The 23,691-nt window shown below is 44.6% G+C and overlaps 1 protein-coding gene across 2 annotated transcripts in view; it reads right to left on the reverse strand.

Moving 5' to 3' along the window:
- LOC137518890 (desmocollin-2-like) overlaps positions 1–23,691 on the reverse strand; it is a 58,239-nt gene that overhangs the window by 13,605 nt on the left and 20,943 nt on the right. For both annotated transcript variants that reach the window (XM_068237304.1, XM_068237305.1), the window contains exons 6-12: positions 22,563–22,707; positions 20,298–20,464; positions 18,569–18,703; positions 15,606–15,791; positions 6,853–7,112; positions 4,725–4,864; positions 1,908–2,135 (exon numbers count right to left, since the gene is read on the reverse strand). In XM_068237304.1, the coding sequence (XP_068093405.1) occupies positions 1,908–2,135; positions 4,725–4,864; positions 6,853–7,112; positions 15,606–15,791; positions 18,569–18,703; positions 20,298–20,464; positions 22,563–22,707 (1,261 nt within the window). The remainder of the gene's footprint in view (positions 1–1,907; positions 2,136–4,724; positions 4,865–6,852; positions 7,113–15,605; positions 15,792–18,568; positions 18,704–20,297; positions 20,465–22,562; positions 22,708–23,691) is intronic.

A 23,691-nucleotide genomic window follows, 5' to 3' on the forward strand; every position in this document is an offset into this window, starting at 1 on the left:
GCCCCTAACGCAACGCCTGGTGCTCTCTGGTGTGGACGTCGGAGTGAGCCGCGTTGTGCAGCTCACTCTGGCGTCCAGGATGCGTACTCTTGGACGCATGAGGCATCACGTGGCTCCGCCCGGCCAATCGCCGCACAGAGCGGCCGCTCCAGGAAGTAAACACTGCACGTCACAGTGCAGTGAATATTAATTAGCCATGTGCCCGGCCACTCTCCCCTCCTCCCCAACATGACTGAGCATGTGCAAACAGTCTAACACGGCTTAGCCGCCTAGAACGCACAGCATGCAGCACTTTGCTGCGTTACAATGTAACGCAACGTGGGCAGTGTGAACAGCCCACTTGTGTTACATTGCTGTGCGTTGGGGGGAGCGTTACAGGCTGCACTAACGTGCGCCTGTAACGTCCCTGTGTGCAAGAAGCCTAAAAGCTTTATTATTCTCTCTTTTATGCATTGGGCACCTCTACTCTTATTTTAAAGAGACACTGAAGCGTCGGGTAGCACGGGCGATCGGGTAGGACTGCTTGTTTACAAAAAAAAAAAAAAAAAAAAAAAAAAAAAAAAAAAAATTCTTCAAAAAACGGCCCAGCGGGGCCTGAGCGGTGCCCTCTAGTGTCTCTCGTCCAGAACGCTAGGGAGGTTAAGAAACTCCAGTTGTGATCTGTGCAAAACAGCCATTGAGCTCCACAACTTTCAAAGTCGCAGAGAGCTCGGTCTTCTGAAGCTTATTATCTCAGTGTCTGGCACTATTATTTTTCTGCAGAGAACGGTTCAAAAGTTCGCTAGCCTGCTCTGTAAAATCATTTAGAATCCCGAGTAGTGTGTAAACTGCAAATATTAGAGAATGATGCAATGTAAAAAATACAAAACAAAACACCTATATAACAAAATATTTTCTTTGCTACTAATGTTCTAGTAATTATCCGTGCTATACAACCAATTCATCATAATTTTTTTTGTCTCTTTAAGGCCCAGTGCACACCAAAACCGCTAGCAGATCCGCAATACGCTAGCGGTTTTGGGAGCTGATTTCAGAGCGATTCTAGGTATGTTTAGAGAGGTTTTCTAAACATACCTAGCGGTTTTGCGTGCGTTTTTGTGTAGTAGATTACACATATTGTTACAGTAAAAGCTGTTACAGAACAGCTACTGTAACAAAAATGCCTGGCAAACCGCTCTGAACTAGCGTTTTTCAGAGCGGTTTGCGTTTTTCCTATACTTTACATTGAGGACGAAACGCTTCCGAAAACCGCAAACGCGCAGGAGGCGCGTTTGCGGCTTGGCAAAAACCGCAAACCGCCGGTGTGCACCATCCCATTGCAATACATTAGACAAGCGTTTTTAGAGGCGGATGCGGCCGGCGGATCGCTCCAAAAACCGCTCGGTGTGCACTGGGCCTAAGTGTCTCTTCATACATCTTTAGAGGTGATGGCTTTTATTTGTCCTAAAGAACATTCGGAGTGCATCCAACCAGTTCTGAAGACAGACCAGGAAAACAGAGCAGGGGTGGTTAATTTCTCTCCTCTGATGGTGGTTGCAATGATTTGCAACCCACCTTTGTGAGTATATACACATCCTTAGCAATTTGCTATTCCGAATCTTACAGGATTCTGCACCATGGGCTCCTGTTCTCATACGGCAGCCAAATAAATCAGCATGACTGCCAGGCAACAGGTATTGTCTAAAAAGAAATAATGTTGCACAGGGAAGTAGCTAGGCTACATGCCCACACTACTGTTAAAACTTTGTGGGGCCCCATACTAAAAGAAACCTACTCTGATAAAACGGATTACATTTGCCGATTAGCAAAGCTGTATAAACTGTCTAAATGCCGTTTATTGCTGCTTACCTGTTTCCACCACACCAGAACATGCATACAAAGATCTAAGTACATTTAATGTAACTTACGGCCTTCCTGAACTACATTCCACTGAGCTGAAAGTCTTGGGTCCTTGCTGTCATCCAATTTAACTCGGTATGTAGATCTGTCGATCGATCCATCTTTGTCAACTATGTCAACAGTCGCAGATGTTCTGCCCATCTTGCAGATAGTGATAGCACTCCTTGACAGACCTGGTTGATGCTCATCACGATCCTGCAGGTTTATCACAAGTGTGCATGTTCCAGTCTTGCCAGCTGATGAGGTTACAAGGGAAACAGAATGTGATAAAGCTCTGAGGTCAATATATTCCTTTCATGCAATTAGCACTAAAGAAAAACACATCTGCAAAGGAGGGGGAAAAAATGCACAAAGACATCTCTCTGCCCCTCAACCTGTTTGGATTTATAGGGCGGAGAGGGTGAAGCAAATCTCAAGTGGATACAATGTTAAATGGGGGAAAGGCCACCACAACAATCACAGCTCTAGTGTTTGGCTTCATAGCCGTCAGGTACTGGCATCCAAACATTAAACCTGAGAGCAAAGATGACAGAAGTGCATTATCAGTGGCCACTAACAGTCCAATTTCTGGTTAAACATCATTCGAGGGGTCAGATAAATCTGATCGCATTGGTTATAAATAATCTCTGTTGATGGACACAATCAATCATGAACGATTATAAAGACAGTCCTCTGATTGTCAAACCAAAATTTGGATTTTCTTGTTGGTTGTGATAGATAACAAGCAAAGATTGGTTTGTTGATGGTGCAATAAACGATGTATAACGATATTTCACTTCCGTTAAGAATTCTCTTATCGCCGAAATGATTTTTCACTAGAATTTGGATGGTTAGTGGCAACCTTTAGTGTTAGGAGTTATTTTGGTTATTTTGGAAGGTTACTGCAATTCTGACTGAAATGTCTTTTAAGAGTCAGAAAGCAGAGATACAGCATCAAAAGCATTCAGCTGCATCTGATCAGCATGTAAATAACTCATCAGCTGCAGCTCTGTGTGCTCTGTATCTCTGCTCCTTGCTGAAAAACTGAGAAAGCAGTGTGTGTGGGCAGGGCAGAAACAGTAAATCATTCCTCTGAACAAAGACAGGAAAGTGGCACCCATCTACATGGTATGGCTCAAATCTGATGTCGACTGGGAAAGCAGAGCTCTGATACATGAGGCATTTCCTTCACACAGGCTGTGAGTAAACACAGGCCTGGTGTTACTGGCTAAAAATATATAACACACACACACAAACACACACACACACTGCCAGTATTGAGGCACTTGTTCTATGATCTGATGAAGCGGACCGCGAAATGAGTTTTCAAGTGTCTGGTTTCTATTAAAAATGTTATCATTTGGGCTACCCCCTTTTAGAGGTAAGCCTATTTAGGTTTTATCCAGCTGACTTTATCCCTTCCACACATTACATTTGGGGCGACTCCTTCCTCCCAGTAACATCCCACACCAAACCCCTCCGCTTAGTGTGTTGGCCATGTATGTTGGTTCCTTGGAACCCGTATACCCCATTTTCTTTTCCTGGAGAGCGACCTACATTGTCAAAGACTAAAGAACCCGAGTGAGGATGGGATTTCCTCACCAGCCGTTACACTGTGGTTGCCAGTCTTGCAACCCATTCTTGTGGAGTATTCTGCACATACTGGTGTTGAGTGTCCCATATGCTCGACATGCTACACTATGAGAGGGCCCTGGTGTCCCAGTCTTTGTCTCCTTTGGAAGGTCCTTGGACTCCATTGGTACCACACCTTCTACTGTGTATATAGTTTTGTCACTAACTGTCCCTTGGAGGAGCTCACAATCAAATCCCTTCCATAGTCATAGGCCTATTGTAGTCTAAAGCCAGTTAACTTCTCTCCATATTTTTGGGATGTGGGAGGAAACCCATGCAGACAATGGGGAACAGAAACTGCTTGTAGATGTTGCCCTGGCTGGGACTCAAGCCAGGGACCCAGCGCTGCAAGGAGAGCATGATTATGCACATAAAAAAAAAAAAAATCTTTATTCTACTGTCCAAGAAAAGACACTGCACTGATCAAACGTACACCTACTGATCAACTGGTTGGCAGCTAGTGAATCAATTGGAGCCTTTAATTGGCTCCTTTTACCTTCCTACCTGGGTCATAATGTAAACTCATGTTAGTAAAGTCTTTTTGCTTATCACTATAAACACTTTTTCGCTAGCAAGAGAACTTATGAAAGCACCACACCTTCCCCTTCATCCACTCAAAAATAAATAACACATCAATTTTGCTTTTAAATTAGAAACAGAAGGCAGCCCCAGTTTATAGATTTGGGGCTTAAACATGTTGGTTTTATCACAAAAGGGTCACTCAAAAAGCTTAGTATACAATATTTTACTGCCCCTGCAACACTGACTGTATATACAGACGATACTCAAAACCCTGCCATACTAATTCTGCTGGGAGAAGAAGGATGTAGTTTGTTACCTCTCACCCCTTTTTTAACTGTTGCTAAGGAAATTAATGGAGAAGTGGGTGAGAGGTATTACCAGAACATCAAATCCCCTCCCTCCACTGTTAGTCTATCTATGTAAAGGGTTGTGACACAAAGTGGGGTTTGGAGAGACAGGCGACTAAGAAAGTATGCAGAAGAGGTTGTAGCTGATGTGGGGGCCCCAATGTAGGCAAGTATGGCGGCTTGGAGGGAAAGATCCCACCAATGTGTTGAGAAGAAGAAGAATATGGGATGCAATTAATATGACCAGTACAACTAACACAATTCAGTTACTGTTATGCTTCAGAAACACCCAAGGATAATTTAGAATGAAAAAAAACAGATTTCACTTTGTAAAAAGGAACTTACATTGATCAGTTGCCAAAAAGGTCATGTTGTACTTGTGATTTGGAACTTCATTGGCCTCGTAGTCCAGAACTTTGGCAGTACTAATGCGACCATTGTCACCCACGGTCACCCAGTTAAGGGGATCAGACAGCTTTGAGTATCTGTGTGGAAGAGTTAGACTATTAAAGAACAGAAGAAAACATTCATGTAAAGCTACCAAATGAGACTCCCACCATCCAATTTCCCAGGCAGCATATCTGGTCTAATGCTACGTACACACATGCGACAACGATCGTTCGTTGTCAACGACGAACGAACTTTTAATTGATGAAAGAACGACCTAAGTAAAGTTTTAAAAAAGGTGTGTAACGATCAGATCGTTAGAACGAACGTTACATCACGTAAAAGCAACTATTGCGCCTGCGCATAAAAATGAGAAGTTCCATGGAGAAATAGTGAAATGCGCATGTCAAGTCTAGTACGAACGACCGTTTCCAACGATGTACTACTTTTGCAAACGTTCGTCGTTGGAAAAAAATCCGCAAAGCTAGATCGTTCGTTTTTAACGATCTAGCTCGTCCGTCGTGTGTAAAGTGTAAAGTAATAAGTGTTGCAGTAGAGCTCATTAAATGACTCTGGATTTCCACAAAACATGCACCGTTGGTGGGCCTTGAGGACAGGGTTGGGGAACACTGCTTTAACCCTCCTGGCGGTTTATTAAAATCCGCCAGGGGGCAGCAAAGCGGTTTTTTTTTTTCATGTAATGTAGCGAGACAGGGTCTCGCTACATGATAGCCGCTGCTCAGCGGCATCCCTCAAGCCCCTCCGATCGCCTCCGGCGATCGGAGATCAGGAGATCCCGTTGAAAGAACGGGATCTCCTGGAGGGCTCTCCCCCATCGCCATGGCGACGGGCGGGATGACGTCACAGACGTCGTGACGTTAAAGGGGACTCCGATCCACCCCACAGCGCTGCCTGGCACTGATTGGCCAGGCAGCGCACTGGGTCTGGGGGGGCGGCTGCGGCGCGACGGATATCGGCGGCGATCGTCATGCACACGCAGCTAGCAAAGTATAAAAAAATAATGATGCAGTATAAAAAAATAAAAAAAATAATGATGCAAATCGGCCCAGCGGGGCCTGAGCGGTGCCTTCCGGCGGCATAGCCCGTGCTCAGCACGGGCTTACCGCCAGGGAGGTTAAAGGACATCCAAGGTGAAAATAAACTGATCAGAAAAACTATTGCATCTATCCTCAGTCTCCTAAAAATGACTTTTGTTTTATTTTACATTTAAATCTAGTTTTTAAGTTTACTGTTTCATAGTCTCTGCTCAATAACACCTTCATTGAAGTATGCCAGAGCTCAAATCTATGAATTAGTGACCCTTTTTATCCCTTTCCTGTTTTCAGAAGCCATTTACTGACAGGCAAGTTTTATGGCTGTAGTTACTTATCAGTAAGAGTTATGCTATAGTCTGACCCAGTCCAACCCGGTCAAGACCCAGACAGAAACTGTCACTTGCATACCTGATGTTTAACTTTTTCAGGCAGAGTGGATTTTTCATGTCACCTCGGTTGTCCTTTAGGCTGCTTTCACAGTGGGACGTTACAGGTGCACGTTAGTGCGGCCTGTAACGCTCCCCAAACGCACAGCAATGTAACACAAGTTGGCTGTTCACAGTGCCCACGTTGCGTTACATGTAACGCTGCACGTTGTAGTGAAAGTGCAGCATGCTGTGCGTTAGACTGTTTGCACATGCTCAGTGGGGGGGGCGGAGGGGAGTTGCCGCTACAGTAGCCGCGCACATGGCTACTTAATAGGCACTGCACTGGCGGCCGCTGATTTGCCGGCGGGACCACGTGATGCGGAGTGTCTCGCTCCGCATCACGTGGTCCCGCTGGCCAATCAGCGCCACTCTGGGAGACCTTATGCGGATAGAGCCGCCTGACGCGGCTCACTCTAATGTCCTCTCCTGCACCACCATGCGTTGCGTTAGGGGCACGTTATGCGACCATAACGTCCCCTAAGATGCAACGTCTTAGTGTGTCTGTAGCCTTAAACCATTTCTTGCCAAAGTTGCTGTAGAAGATGCTACTATTTCTAAAAATGAAGTTAGCAGTTGTATGCACATTTATATTCAAAGCCTTACTTTATGCCATTAGAGTTTTTAGTCTCAGGGTCAATTGCTTTGTATTCCGTAACCAAAGTTCCAATTGTCTGATTTTCTTGAAGATTTACTTCTTTAATCCGTGGTTGGCATTCAGGCCCCTCATCGACATCCAACACAATGACTGTCACAGGAATAGTGGTGAGGCCTTTGCTTTTGGTCCCAGAAGGTGTTATAAGGCTTACTTCATTAGCAACTCCCACTTGCAGCAGAAATCTTTTGTCTTCTTCATAGTTTATTGGCTGAAAAACACAGGCATATGAAAAATGATTTAAGGTAGGGCAATTATAGAATTGACACTTTGGGCTTAATGTTCTGTAGTGTGCACTATGCCCGCCTTACATTGTCAGGAACCGGCCCGCGGCACGCCTGCGTATACGGTTCCCGACTGCTGGGTTTGACCAGATTAAGCGGGGAACAGCCTTATTTAAGCTACAAACAAGGCTGGAACCCCTCAAAACACCTCTCACTGCCACCACTAGCGTTGCTAGACACTTCCACTCTGCTGTCGAGTCCTCAGCGCGCACTCCGCGTTTTCGTATTTGGGTCAGCTTTGCGCTTAGGCCAAATACGGGAACGCCACGCACCCACACACACACACAGTTGCAATCTTACACTGTCGTGAAGCAAAGACCCACTAACAGTCGTTCCGAACGATACTGTTAGCTACTCGCACTGGCGTTGTTCGTACGTTGGGTCAGCTGCGCGCTTAGGCCAACGTATGACAAACGCCCCCACACACAATGCAATTACAATTTCCTACGGTAGTGTTGCTCAAGCGTACAATTAGGCATGAACTTATACACGGTTACACTTCAGTCTCTTCTAGGCTATGAGTGTTAGTTTAGTACGGCAGAAGTCAAACTTATTAAATAATAATTTAATATTTCAGAAAAAACATAAAACAGTGCAGAACTGAATATATACAAAAAGATTACAAAAAAACAAAGTAAAAATAGTTACAAGATAAAATGTACAAAGATAACACACAAAGCGATTTTGCTTACCAAAATAAACGGGAAATAAACGTACCAGCGTATCGATCTGGTGTTGTTGCGGGCGGTACGCACTTCTGGTCAGGAACCAGGTTAGTTCTAGCCGTGTGAGCTACCTCCAAGAACTACAAGTTGTGGCTATCCTAGCTGCGGTTTTATACTATGAAATACGCCTGGAGGCTGTAAGCCTGTGTGGACGGGGGGAAGCTAGATTTAATAACATCCTCAGACATAATTTGATTTCCCAGAGATCTGACATCCACATGTGAACAGTGTCCTATACAACAAAAGACTTTGTTAACCTCCAATCTCCCCAGGTTACAGGTGACAATTGATTAAGGCTTTCACATTGCAGCAGGATGTCCTGTGTGATCTGCTTCAAAGCAACTGTCTGATTAAGTGTTTCCTAATTACCTGTTTTCTGGCTGTCCAGAGGAACTGTATGCTAATGTCCCAGCCCCCTGCTTCCAGAGATATTCAATTTCCACAGGTAAAAAATGGTATCAAAAGGACTTCACCCATTTCTAATAGCCTGTCATGTACATTTCAGAGGTTCCTGTGTTAGTCTCCAGACACTGGTCCTCTGGCTTAGTGTATTGAGACAATGGGCCATCTCCTGAGTTCAAACAGCCAGGCAGATAATCCCATTAGCACTCTCAGAGGAACTGCATACAGACTCAAAGCACCTCATGGTCAAGACAATCACCCATTTCCTGGCCCCAAGCAACTCAAGGTAACAGCTCCCTTCTGGCAGACTTACACGGAACACAGGCAGAAAAATGAAAGAATATATTCCTTTATTCCTAACATCATCAGCACCCCAATATATCACCACAACTCCCCTCTTTAGAATGGGGCAAGGCAGATGATCTTCCCAGATTATCCTGCCAGCACCTACATTGTTGGTTCTGCTTGACGGGACAGTCCATCAGCATTCCCATGATTGCTCCCCTTCCGGATAGCGCTGGCAGGTGGTTCTAACGAATCATCCTGCCAAAGCCTACATTGACGGCCTGGCCGGGTGGGGTAACCCTTTAGCATCCTCAGGAGGGTTCCCCACCTGTCAGTTAGCTCCAAGCTACACGAATGGAAAGCTAGGTCAGGTTGCTGCAATGTGTCGTTGCCCTTGGCAACCTGACGTAACCAACCAGGGGAATGGGAGTCAGTGACAACCGTGAATTGGCGACCATAGAGACAGCGCTGCAGCTGGGGAAGGGTTCCCACCGTCGCTACACGCACTTCCTCTATAGTGGCAGGAGCTATCTCTCGGTCCCTTTGGGGAACGATTATCTGCCGGTCTGCCTCCTCCACTTCGGACAGCTCCGAGGGAATAACTCCCCAGGACCCTCTCAGCCCGCCCCTCCCAGCTGGTGACCTGCTGGCTAGCCCCCTGAGCTCTTCCAGGCTGCTGTCAAATCGAACAGCCCCAGAGAGCTCAGTGCTGCCTGTCACACATTCCAGGAAGGCTGCAGACGGAGAGGCTCCTGGGCCCTCAGGGCCAGGTTCCGAAGTGGATGTTGCTGACCCAGCAACATTTGTCCCTTCAGTGGGCAGTCCCTCTGCTGTAGACCCGCTAGCGCTGTGGGTTACCACGGCAGCTGAGGGAGTGCCCACATTACACATATCATAGACCACATCACCTTTGGTCTTAAAAACATCTGAAGGGGAAAGACCTGGCCTGGTGCCGTCTGCCCCTTCAGTGGGCAATCCATCTGCTGCAGCCCAGCGAGCCCGGCTGGTTACTCCTGCAGCCGACGGAGGGTCCACCTGACACACCGCATTATGTAGCACAACACATATGACATCAGCATTATCCATCTTACACATATTGACATTTAGAACATTACATTCCACATCAACATTATCTGTATCTTTACACACATTGCTACTCAGCACTTCACAAGTAGCATCAACAGTTCTGGCATCGATCGCCTCGATAGTCCGTGCATCATGAATGACATTATCAATTTCTGCATTCTTTGTATCAACATGTCCCACTCCAGGCCTAGGCACTGGAGAATCACTAGGGCTGGCTCCTAGCACACAGTCCATAGCCCCTGGGGCCTCACCAGCACTCCCCACTTGCACTGCGTTATCAAATAGTACCTTGCAAGAGTCCTGAACTTCTGCTGGGGATGCAGGCTCCACGGGGGTTGGATTAGGCTCATACCGGGCTACTAACCGTCCCAGGTCAGTACCCAGCAAAACGTTGGTGGGGATTTTGTCAGTTACCCCAACTTCTTTCAGTCCACTGCCGGCCCCCCAATCCAGGTGGACCAAGGCGGTGGGTATGGCTGGGGTGACACCCCCAATTCCTCTGACAGCAATCATTTTCCCAGGTATGTACTGCTCTGGGTTCACAAGCTGGGGATGTATGAGAGTCACTTCTGCTCCAGTGTCTCTCAGCCCAGTGGCAACTGTACCCCCAACCGTGACAAGCTGCAGATTCTCTGCATAGCCAGTAGCATTCCTGGTAGCACACAAAGCCGTTGGGACTTCACTGGGGTTTGAGGCCTCACTGGATTTTGGGGCCTCCCTCTTCCTCTCTGGGCAAGTCGTGCGGATATGACCCACCCTGTCACATACAAAGCATTTCCGAGTGTCAGGTTGCTTGAATCCAGGAGACAGCGGTGCTTGCCTCCTCTGGGTGCTGGGTGAAACAGGTTTAGCAATCTGTTCTCCTCTCCAGCTGGGCGTAGTAGTCCTCCGGGACTCAGGTGCTCTATGGGCGGTGTAGGAATCGGCCATTTCCGCAGCCTCATCCACTGTCTTTGGTTCTCGATCCAGCACAAACAGCCGGACCTCAACAGGACAGGTGTGGAGGAACTGGTCTTTTATCATCAGTTCCTGCAGGGCATCTAAAGTTTCCACTGACAGTCCTTTTACCCACTGCTGGAAGGCAGTGCGCAGGTTGCAAGCATGATCCAGGTAGCTGTCATTAGGACCTCGCTGCACTGTCCTGAAACGTTTGCGATACACTTCTGGCGTGAGGTGGTATCGCGCAATAATGGCTTTCTTAATTGCCTCAAAGTCTGTTTCTTCCTCCTGGGGGAGACTCACAAACGCCTCCAGGGCCTTGCCTCTCAGCCCTGGTGTGAGGTATCTTGCCCACTGCTCACGGGGCACCCCATACTGCCGACAAGTCCTTTGAAACCCCTGTAGGAAAGTGTCTATGTCAGAGTCCTTGTCCATAGCGGGGAACTTATCCAGGGGAATTCTGTGGACTCGCTCACCTTCGCGTTCTGCGGGTCCAGCAGACCGGTTCTGCTGCTGAAGTTTAGCCAGCTCCAGCTGGTGTTGCCGTTCAGCTCTTCCCTCCTCTGCCCGGAGTCTGTCCCTCTCGGCCTGGAGTCGCTGGGCAGCTTGTTCCCTCTCTGCTTGCCGATGTTCCAGAATCAGCTTTAGGCGCAGTTCGGGCTCAGCCGAACCTAGTAGCTGTAGGTCGGCTTCCAGAGATGTCATCTCCGTGTTAGGTGGATCATCCAGGACATCGTCTCCACTCGCATCCTGTGGCGGGAGCGATTCCTCCTCTGGCGTGTCGTGAGCTGCATCTGCTGACGTTGAAGCACGGGCTCGTTCTGCCTCATCATGCTCCTCGAGCGCACGAACTAACTGCTCCTTAGTCTGGCCGCTCACCGTCTCGATGCCTTTGTGCTCACACAGGTTGAGTAGTATCTCTTTGTTTTGCCTTGCATAGCTGGATGCTTTCTGAGCCATCGTGTTGCACAAAATAAAAAGAAAAAAAAAAAAGGGGGGGAGGGAAAGCAAACACCAAGTGTGTATCTTTGAACAAAAAAAAAGTATATAGATTCTGCACTGAGTAGACTTCTGTAGGCTAGTTGCTTCTAGCAAGCTTCCAGCCTTTAGTACTCAGAATAGCGAGCTAAACTGCGTACTAATGTACTAAACGATCCCACCACTGCCAGCCAATTATGTCAGGAACCGGCCCGCGGCACGCCTGCGTATACGGTTCCCGACTGCTGGGTTTGACCAGATTAAGCGGGGAACAGCCTTATTTAAGCTACAAACAAGGCTGGAACCCCTCAAAACACCTCTCACTGCCACCACTAGCGTTGCTAGACACTTCCACTCTGCTGTCGAGTCCTCAGCGCGCACTCCGCGTTTTCGTATTTGGGTCAGCTTTGCGCTTAGGCCAAATACGGGAACGCCACGCACCCACACACACAGTTGCAATCTTACACTGTCGTGAAGCAAAGACCCACTAACAGTCGTTCCGAACGATACTGTTAGCTACTCGCACTGGCGTTGTTCGTACGTTGGGTCAGCTGCGCGCTTAGGCCAACGTATGACAAACGCCCCCACACACAATGCAATTACAATTTCCTACGGTAGTGTTGCTCAAGCGTACAATTAGGCATGAACTTATACACGGTTACACTTCAGTCTCTTCTAGGCTATGAGTGTTAGTTTAGTACGGCAGAAGTCAAACTTATTAAATAATAATTTAATATTTCAGAAAAAACATAAAACAGTGCAGAACTGAATATATACAAAAAGATTACAAAAAAACAAAGTAAAAATAGTTACAAGATAAAATGTACAAAGATAACACACAAAGCGATTTTGCTTACCAAAATAAACGGGAAATAAACGTACCAGCGTATCGATCTGGTGTTGTTGCGGGCGGTACGCACTTCTGGTCAGGAACCAGGTTAGTTCTAGCCGTGTGAGCTACCTCCAAGAACTACAAGTTGTGGCTATCCTAGCTGCGGTTTTATACTATGAAATACGCCTGGAGGCTGTAAGCCTGTGTGGACGGGGGGAAGCTAGATTTAATAACATCCTCAGACATAATTTGATTTCCCAGAGATCTGACATCCACATGTGAACAGTGTCCTATACAACAAAAGACTTTGTTAACCTCCAATCTCCCCAGGTTACAGGTGACAATTGATTAAGGCTTTCACATTGCAGCAGGATGTCCTGTGTGATCTGCTTCAAAGCAACTGTCTGATTAAGTGTTTCCTAATTACCTGTTTTCTGGCTGTCCAGAGGAACTGTATGCTAATGTCCCAGCCCCCTGCTTCCAGAGATATTCAATTTCCACAGGTAAAAAATGGTATCAAAAGGACTTCACCCATTTCTAATAGCCTGTCATGTACATTTCAGAGGTTCCTGTGTTAGTCTCCAGACACTGGTCCTCTGGCTTAGTGTATTGAGACAATGGGCCATCTCCTGAGTTCAAACAGCCAGGCATATAATCCCATTAGCACTCTCAGAGGAACTGCATACAGACTCAAAGCACCTCATGGTCAAGACAATCACCCATTTCCTGGCCCCAAGCAACTCAAGGTAACAGCTCCCTTCTGGCAGACTTACACGGAACACAGGCAGAAAAATGAAAGAATATATTCCTTTATTCCTAACATCATCAGCACCCCAATATATCACCACATACATAGCAACGGTCGCTGCCATGCGAGGAGTATGCCTTCCTTAGTTACGCGCATTGCTTCTTTAGCAATGCGCGTTAACATTAACTGCAGGTGGTCCTGCTTCTGTGAAGTATCGCGGTAGCAATACTTCAATCACGGCCGCTACTGTATTAATTTACTTAATGTAAATACAGTAGTGGCCGTGGGTGAAGTATCACTACCGCGATACTTCACAGAAGCAGGTCACCCCGCAGTTAAATGTTACGCACATTGCTAAGGAAGCAATGCGCGTAACTAAGGAAGGAACACTCCTCACATGGCAGCGAGCGCTGCTATATAAGGCGTGCATAGTGCACACTACAGAACATTAAGCTGCGCAGCTTGATGAATCAAGCCCTTTGGTAGTAAAAAACGAGTATTAATCTAACAACGGATTTTTTTTTTAGAGCACTCAAGCTGAGGCAGTCATTGAGCGGACATGGTCTTTAGCAAGTGTGCAAGTGATCAGTGGCAGTTCAGGAAAACCACACAAACAGAACAGTCATTTGCCAGAGGATCCAGTTCAAACTCCTAACCCTAACCTACAAAGCTCTCCACAATCTCTCTCCCTGGTACAAATCCTCACTAATTTCCAGATACAAACCCAATCGCAATCTCAGATCTGCACATGATCTTCTGTTGTCGTCCTCTAGAATCACCTCCTCACATTCACGCTTACAAGATTTTGCACGCGCTTCACCCCTTCTCTGGAATGCCCTCCCACAACACATCCGTCACTCGCCAACCTTTGTTACCTTTAAACGCTCTCTAAAAACTCATTTGTTCCGACAAGCAAATGCGCTACCTTAGGCCACTTCCCTTTGTCCTAAGACCAAATTGCACTCCTACTAGGCATCCTAAAACACACTGCCTTTATATATTTTATCGTATACTACCCCTCCGCTGGTTTCCCTACATTCCCTTTAGAGATTGTTAGCTCGCAAGGGGAGGGCTCTCTCTCCCCCCCCCCCCCCCCCTTTTGTGTCTTTTTAACAACATTGTATTCATCATGTTACTTTTATCACTGTCATTACCAATTCTGTATGCTGTATCATTTTTTGTATTTTGTCACCAATTATATATCTTGTATATTAGTGTACACCATATTATGTACTATGGTATTATGTACCCCATGTTTGTTTCTTACTTTGTACAGCGCTACGGAATATGTTGGCGCTTTATTAATAATAATAATAATAATAATAAGCCTCATGTCTAAAGTGTTCACCCTCTCCCACCTTAATTACTGAAAGTGAACACATGAACTTTCATATGCTCTACAAAATACATCTTCTAAATTCTGGCAAATCAGGAGCTTAATAGTTAACCAAGTAGAATTAACATCTGTGTCGGTATGGATGAGCCTGATCTACCCAAGGAAAAATAAATTGGTATGGATGAGTCAGGCTCATCCAGCAGTTCTACGGCAGGGTTCCGTTTTGGGGGTTTTTTGCATGCGTTTTTGGTATTAAAATTTGCTTTTGTATGCAATTTGTGGCAGGCTCTGGAGACCAGCATGCAGAAATTTGCACATCAACACAAATTTTAATGTGAAAAAATACATGCAAAACCTTGTACGGTTTCTGCCAAGAAACTGAGGGCCCGTTTCCACTTGAGCAAATCTGCATGCATTTTCTGCATGCAGATTTGCATAGCCAATAATAGTGAATGGGCCTGTTTCCACTTGTCAGGAAAACTGAGCGTTCTACTGTGCAGGAAAAATCTGCACAGCAGAGCCATCAGAATTTGCACACCGCAAGGCTAGTCTGCGATTCACCTGTAATGTAATAGGAAATTTGCATGCGTTTTTGCTATGCGAATTTTCATACGTTTTCGTGTAAAAATCAATGTAAATGTACACAGGCACTGATATGGTTAAAATCGCATACCTACAAAGATACCCGAAAACACATGCGAATTTACTTGAAAATTCTCATACAAACCCATGCAAATTCGCATGCGAATTTGTTTATGCGTTTTCCGCAAAGAAATTGCAGTGCAGTAGCGGAAACGGGCCCTGAAGAGTGGGGAAATTATGACCTGGCACAAAGGGGAAAATTAAAAAAAAAAAAAAAACACATTTTACATGATTGAGTTTCAAACTTATTATACTCGAAGTGTATACTAGATCTTGGTTGACACATTGTGGTAAGTTACAGGGAACAATGAAATGAAAATTAACAACCACTTTTTGCACATAAATCAAGCAGAAATCAAGGCAAAAAAAAAAAATTACACATATACACACACACACACACACACATATACACACATACATTTTATATGTATAATTCTTTGCACTCACCTTTATAACGGTAAGAAGACCCTCATTAGTCTTTGGATCTGTAGTAATATTGAAAAAACCCTTCTCATTTCCTTGTGTGATGGAGAAAACAGCTCTCCAGTTTGGAGTGTTGACCAAGTCATTGTCCACTACAGGGATTCTCAGTATGACCTTTCCGCTTTCATTTTCACTCACTTCAGTCTGATACTAAAAGAAAGGATACACACAAGACATGAAAATTCAAATTTTTGCAATTTAGAAGATTGCGTTATCCTAATGCACAGGCTACAGTGTCTCTCTGGAAAATGTGTGTGAAAATACCTGCGTACCAAAAGGAAAGCGCATCTTGAGATTAAACATGCAAAAATCACTACATTCCTTTAATAGATTTTAAATATTAGAAATCAAAAAACTGGATATAGTGTAGAACTTCACATGCTGTTTTGCCTCCCCATTTACTACAAAATGTGCACTTTTCAGGTTACATCGCTGGTTTATAGCAGCACTTTTCAATTTCATGGGGGGGGGGGGGGGATTGGGGAGTGTGTCACATACCCTCATTTACTACAGTAATCCATATAGAACCATAAAACATACATTAGGACTGTGCCTGCAAAGAAAGCTCCTGGCAACGGGAGAACAACCAGGAGCAGCACGTGTGCACACCCACACAGAAGAAGCCAACCCGGCCAGATCATGGACCATTATGGTGAGGACAGCTGATAAATGGCAGCTGCAGCAAGGGACACAGACTATGAAGGGCTGGAAAAAGCCCCAGGTCAGTCTAACTTTTTCTCATGTTACCTTTGAGGACTAAAAACAAAAAAAAACAAAACAAAAAAAAATTAATAATAATAATAATAATAATAATAATAAACTAGAAACCAGTAGTGAGACAGCAAGTAGAAGCCAATATTCTGTTGCTCTCCCCCCCCCCACACGCTTGTTTACATAAAAGCTAAATTAGTGTTAATTCTCAAGCTCCAAATATTTTGATGCTGGTGAATTTGAGCTAGGCGGGATGGATATGAAGAAACTAGAGGTGAAAACTAGTGCCCATCTAAGGAAATGGAGCTGTAAATTGATAAGTGTTACAATTATTTCAATTAGCTCCTATGCACACAGTTCTTCATTCACCACCATTCATAAATAGGGTGTTCTAGGTTATGTAAATTGTATCTTCAAAGCAACCCATTTTAAAGGTGCACAAATATGCACAATTACTGTCACTGGCATGGATAAGGACTCGATCCCTCAGGCAACAGTTCAAAGAGGAGTCTGTATAGACGCATCTCCTGCCAAGTGCACAGCAGAGCAGCTAGCTACATGACAGCCGCTGTGCAGCGGCATCCTCCTACCCTCTTCGATCGCCTCCGGCGATCAAGCCCGTCCGGAAATCCCGTGTTGAACGGGATTTCCATTAGGGCTTCCCCCGTCGCCATGGCGCCAGGCGGGATGACGTCACCGACGTGACGTCAAAGGTAGTCCCGATCCACCCCTCAGCGCTGCCTGGCACTGATTGGCCAGGCAGCGCATGGGGTCTGGGGGGACGTGGCGCGTAGCGGTGGTGATCGGGCAGTTACACGCAGCTAACACAGTGCTAGCTGTGTGTACAAAAAAAATTATGCAAATCGGCCCAGCAGGGCCCGAGATCCTCCTGCGCGGCATAGCCCGAGCTCAACTCGGGCTTACCGCCAGGAAGGTTAAGCTATACAATTTACCATGTTTCTTAGTTTATGACCCTTCAATTAACTATTCTTAGTTTTATCCCAGAAGAGGTTTCACCTTTTTAATAAAATACCTTTTAAAAGAGCACCTAAAATTAGATGAATATGAAGGTTGACATACTGATTTCAATCCTACTGAATCCCTGCCTCTAATACTTTTAGCCATAGACCCTGAATTAGATTAGATGTTTCTGAAGTTTGACTGGATTTGCTGCATGCTTCTTTCAAGCGTGTGATTGAGATGCTCCTGACGCATGAAAGATCAGCCGGATGACCGGCAGCTGCAATTATTTAAAGGGAAATATGGCAGCTTCCACATCCCTCTCACTCAAAGTATCCTTATTGTACCAGAGATGTACAAAGATTTTTTTTTTTTTTTTTTTTTACTTACCCTGGGCTTCCTCCAGCCCCATAACCACGTCTGCAAGCACAGAAGACCCCGACTGATCTAACTGAGCCAGTTACCAGGGCTGATTGTGACTGAACGGCAGACCGCGGGAGGACGGCGAGGGACTCAGGCGTGCTTATGGGGCTGGAGGAAGCCCGGGGTAATTATATATATATATATATATATATATATATATATATATATATATATATATATATATATATATATATATATATATATATATATATATATATATATATATATATATATATATATATATATATATATATATATATATATATATATATATATATATATCTTTGTATTACAACAACATCTCTGGTTTACTTTAAAGCCAGATAATACTCGAAATAAGCAAGTATGACAACATTAGCAAATGAAATAACCCCCCCCGCCCACAAAAAATAAATAAGTGCTGCAAAGAGAAGATGATGTAGAGAAGATAAAAAAAAAAAAAAACCCTTCTGGGAGAAAGTTTAGGAGAAAAAAAAAAATAAGGGCTTAGGTCTTCTAATGTTAACTTGTGTCAGTTTGAGATACTTAAAGGAAACCTGAAGATACTGTGCCCGACTCTCCCGGCATTGGGATCCCGAACAAGGTCACGTGCAGCCAGGACTTGCAAGTCGCCAATGCCGACACTGATGTGGCAGGAGACCGCACGTTCATTGAGGACCGGCGCGGGCACAGGGCAGCTGCAGGGGTGTCAACACTAGCAGAAGTCCCAAGTAAGCTTAACTTTTTTTTTTTTTTTTTTTGTAAGTATCTTCAAGTTTTCTTTAAGCATTAGCTTATTAGAGTGTGAACAGTATAAGTATTTTGACAGTGCAGAAGAGGTGAGAGAAACTTACCGATTGTTTTGTGAAAGCTGGTGCATGGTCATTATTATCAAGGACTGTTATAGACATGGTGCCAGTAGAAGACAAACAGCCAATACGGCCATCCATATCCCGCACTTCAATTATAAGTGTGTAGTGATCTAAAACCTGCAGGAAGACACGTCAGAAGTTAGAACACTGATGGAAATTCATTTGAGCTAAAATGCGCAAAGAAGTTACACAATTTCACTTTTAAATTTAAAAATGAATGTAAACTAAGACATAACCTACTAAATGTTTTAAAGATGTGGTATATTATGAAGTCAATTATAGAATTCTAAACACAAGTCATCCTGTTTTTACTGTCATACATTTTTAATAAGTACAATACAATACAATAACATTTGTAAAGCACTGAAAGTAGTAACTTTGTCAGGTGTTTGTTTATAGTAACAAGTGAAAATTGACTTACCGTATATACTTGCATATAAGCTGACCCACGTATAAGCCGACCCCCCAACTTTTACCTCAGAAATCAGGAAAAAGTCATTGACTCGCATGCAAGCCCCCCCCCCCCCCCAGTATAAATATTATGTGCTCCCAGCATGAGGTGGCCCCCTCTCCATAACCAAATGTGCACCCAGATGCTAGGCAGCCCCCCTCCCCATAGCCAAAAGTGCACCCCGGTTAGGCAGCCCCCTTCCCACAACCAAATGTGCACCCAGTAGGCAACCTCTTGCTTAAACCCCCCCCCCCCCCGTGTCACATGTATCTACAATAAGATTTTGGTACCTGGGCTGTGGGGGTGGGGTCGGGAGTCTGGATTAAATCGAAGTCACCTGCCGTCCTGAATGGCAGGAGAGTGCCAGCAGCAGAATGTGCAAAAGAGCGGGGTCTACGGTATTAGTGGAGGGCAGGATCAGATGCCAGCAAAGCAGGACAGGTGCTCCTGCCCATCAGCCACTCGCGTGTCCCGCTTTCCCTGCACGGCGGTGGCCAGAATACGACATGCATCCGGTGCTGGCAGTGACGTGACTGGAATGACAGAACCCATGCTGAAACACCAGCGCAATGATCAGGGATCCCCTCTTCCGTCCTGCACATGCTGTGTCTCATATAGATGACGCCATCTAGTGGCATCTTTAGACAGCACCTGCAGGACGGAAGAGGGAATCCCCGATCGTTGCACTGTTTCAGTGCGGGTTCTGTCACTCCAGTCACGTCACTACCAGCACCGGATGCCCGGATCCATATCACATTCTGGCCACCGCCAAGCAAGGAAAAAAATGGGACCTGTGAGTGGCTGATGGAGTAGCACCTGTCCCGCTTTGCTGGTATCCAATCCTGCCCTCCAATAATACCAGAGACCCCGCTCTGCCCCAGGCACTCTCCTGCCATCCAGGACCGCAGCTCCTGTCCCACACAAAAATGGCCAGTTAAAGTAGGTGACTCGCATAGAAGCCGAGGGATGGACTTTTGGGCACATTTTTTGTGCTCAAAACCCCGGCTAATATACAAGTATATACGGTACTCTCACTACAGTAAACTGAAATAGGTTTGCCATAGGGCATTGCATATTTCCAACTACTCCTATTTTTATGCAACTACTTTTATATGTCACATGCAGGTAAACACATTCAATTTTCATGGCTTGGCAAAACAATCATGTGCCCAATGGAATAGCTCTGCAATCAATGGACTGTATTTCCAATTTGCAATAAGCTCTATGTAGAGAAAAAACACAGAAAAAAAAAAAGTTTACCTCTCGGTCAATCATGTTTGAAGTTGTAGTGATGATGCCATACTCCGGGTTAATAGTAAACATGACAGGTGATGGAGGAATCTGCCTAACCAAATAATACCTCAGAATGGTGTGCAGAGATTTTGGTTCATCTCTATCTGTAGCATTTACTCTTCCCACAACAGTACCTATTGAAACAAGACAGAACATAGTGGTCAGTCAATGTACACATATAATAAGAAATACTTTGCCAGAAATAAGATAAAATACAGGAATAAACTGAGGGCTACAAGTAAAGGTCATTTTTACATTAATGATAAAAAAAAAAAAGTTGTAAAATCTTTCCATTATGGCTTTACATTTTTTTTTCTTTGTTAAATAGAAACCTCCATGGTTATGGCTCCTTTCATACTAGGACGCTTTCATTGCATTGTGTTACCCTTTTTTTCCCGCAGGGTAACACTAAAGCAATGAGTGTGACCCTGGCCTAAGACATCAGCATCCTCCAGCTTCCGCAAAATCAGACCAAGCCCCAAACCATCCCCCCCCCCCCCCAGATTTCCTATTTAGAGGTTATTTTGTATATAATTTACCGTGCTCTATCTTCTGTGAGCAGTGACGTAGTTAGAGATTATGGGGCCCCATAGCAAGCATTCATGGGCCCCTCAGACGCAAGCACTCTTTAGCTATGCCACCTGTCAGTGGATAGAAGTTAATCTGCAATTTCAATTCTTGTGCAGTCTGCACTGCATATAGTCCAGGAGCACAGAGGGTGGAGGAACAGTGTATAATCAATACATGGAGCATCACCTGGGCCCCATAAGCTCCAGGGCCCCTTAGCAGCCGCTATGGCTATTGCTACACCCCTGCCTGCGAGTGTGCTTGTATAATTCATTCTGGATTAGGATTGGGGGAGAAAACAAAAAAATTTAAACACACACACTTCTGTAATATTTTTTGAGATCTTCTAAACAGAAGTGTTGCTGAAGTCAGCAAACTGATTGTGCGTGACAGTACTTGAATGTGTGTCTTTACTCAGACATGCTCGGTTTGCCTTATGCTTGGCACACCTGATCTCAGTCTGCTGCAAATATGTAGTCAGACAACAAGTTTATTCTTTTGCTGCAAAGCAGTTACCATTATTAGGATTACAAATATTAACAAACCATTCTAAAGCCCAAAAGGGAACTTAAAAGCCTTTTGCATATAAAAAAACAAACAAACAAAAAAAACACACACACACACACACACACACACACACACACACACACACACACACACACACACCTTAAAATTTCTGCTAACCTCACCTTAAAAGCATAAAAACCTCTAGGAAAAAGGAAAAGGATTTGATAGAAAGTTATGAGACACTTTCACTTTGGCAGTGAGAATTGTAACTGACAAGCTTCTGAGCAGACTTGATCACTGATGGCAGTTGCTAACTGAATATATGGGGGGGGGGGGGGGGGGGAGGGTCTCTACAGAATTCAGTTACTGTAGCTAAGCAGATGTGAAAGGGTTTCTCACTAAAGAGCTTTCTGCTTGCACTTGAAAACATGCATGCTAGGGATGACCCCAGTACTGCTGTACAGTGACTCAACATTGCTTTGAGACAAAAGCAATAACAGTAAGGGCAGTACAGAGTAGGGAAACACCTTTATATTAAGAGATATGCCTTAGGCCTCGTTCACATCATACGCACTTCTGTGCGCATTTGGAAGAGTGTCTGATGTGCTGAAACGCAGGAACGGCAGAAGGGCAAAGACCGCCCTTCTACCATTCACATCTACTACAATGCGCTAGGAAGTACTTGCATACTGCTGCCTGCATTTTGGCCAGAAGCGCAGAGCTGATCCCATCACTGTCAATGGATGGGATCAGCAGCGCACACTGCATGCGTTCCGGATCAGTGCGGTCTGTGAATGCATGCTGCACGCATTTTTATTTTTTTACAATATGCGTGGCTGCCCAGTTCAGTATAGTGAATGGGATCAGCCACGTAACGCATGCAAATGCAGATGGCGTGCATTTGTACACATTGCGATAGCACAGCCATCCGCATTTGATAATGTAAACGTGGCCTAACTGTATTACTGCTTTAAAGTGTGGGTAAAAGGAAGGGTCTAAGGGCTTAAGCATAAGTGTTTTATCCACTGCAGCTAGTGATGGGCAGAAACTCAAATAAGAAAAGCTACTGGGCTAAAGAGAGTTCCGCCTCACTCAAGCGCTCGTATAGCTATTCATAAGGTAACAAAATGGTTTTAAAAAAAAGGTCCAACAGCTTACCAGCCTTGCTGTGTTCCAACACCTCAGCGCAGAACGTCTGTTCCGTGAACACTGGAGCATTATCATTGTCATCCTCCACTAGGACCATTAAATCTAGCGGAAACTCAGGGGAATATCCGTCAACTGTTTTAGCATAAACCATCAACTAAAAAAAAAAAAAAAAAAAAAAAAAGGTGATTAAACTATAAGATGTCAGATAAGAAGCAGCACAAAAGTACTCTAGAAATTATGCAGAGAGAAAAACCACGTATGTTTCATGCATGGTAAAATAAAGTTGGAATGCAAGGCATTGGGCCACCCCAGTGTCATTCATTTATTTCGATAGACAGGTGCTATGAAACTGCAACAATGAAAATAAGCTGTTGTCTACAACTATTAAAAAATAAAAATAAAATAAAAAGTTTGCATGCGTTTTACCTCTCACCTCGAAAAAGGGAACAAAAAAAACAAAAAAAACATTTTCATGTGACAAAAAGGGTCACATAAAAATAGTGCTACAACCACTGCTGTTTCTGAACTAAACACCTTATTTAACAAATTAAAAAAGCAAACTGTCAAAGAATATCACCAAGTTACAGGACAACTATAGTGAGAAGTATATGGAGGCTGCCATATTTCCTTCCTTTTAAACAATACCAGTTGCCTGGCAGTCCTGCTGATATATTTGGCTGCAGTGGTGTTTGAACACCACCACAAACAAGCATGCAACTAATCTTGTCATATCTGACAATGTCAGAAACACCTGATCTGCTGCATGCTTGTTCAGGGTATATGGCTAAAAGTATTAAGGTGCATACACAGATCAGACTATAGTCTTTGGAAAATGAAAGATCACAGACCAATCTTACCAACCTTCATGTATTATGAGAGCCATACTCTACACAGTCTTTTCTATGGAGTTGAACTCCACATCAGAAAAAAATCTTTGCAAGATGCTGCACACACAGATGCTGTACAGACACAAAAGATCAGTATCTGCAAAAGATCTGTTCCTGCCAAAAATCCATTCCTGCAAATTGCAATGATAGTCTATGAGATCTGCAGATCATCATACACACCTTGTTTAACTGACATTCATCTACAGATCAGACAATCATCCGCAGATCTGAAAATGCATCCTGGTGGATCT

This window comes from Hyperolius riggenbachi, chromosome 5 (assembly GCF_040937935.1).
Source record: "Hyperolius riggenbachi isolate aHypRig1 chromosome 5, aHypRig1.pri, whole genome shotgun sequence".
Lineage (NCBI taxonomy): Eukaryota > Metazoa > Chordata > Amphibia > Anura > Hyperoliidae > Hyperolius > Hyperolius riggenbachi.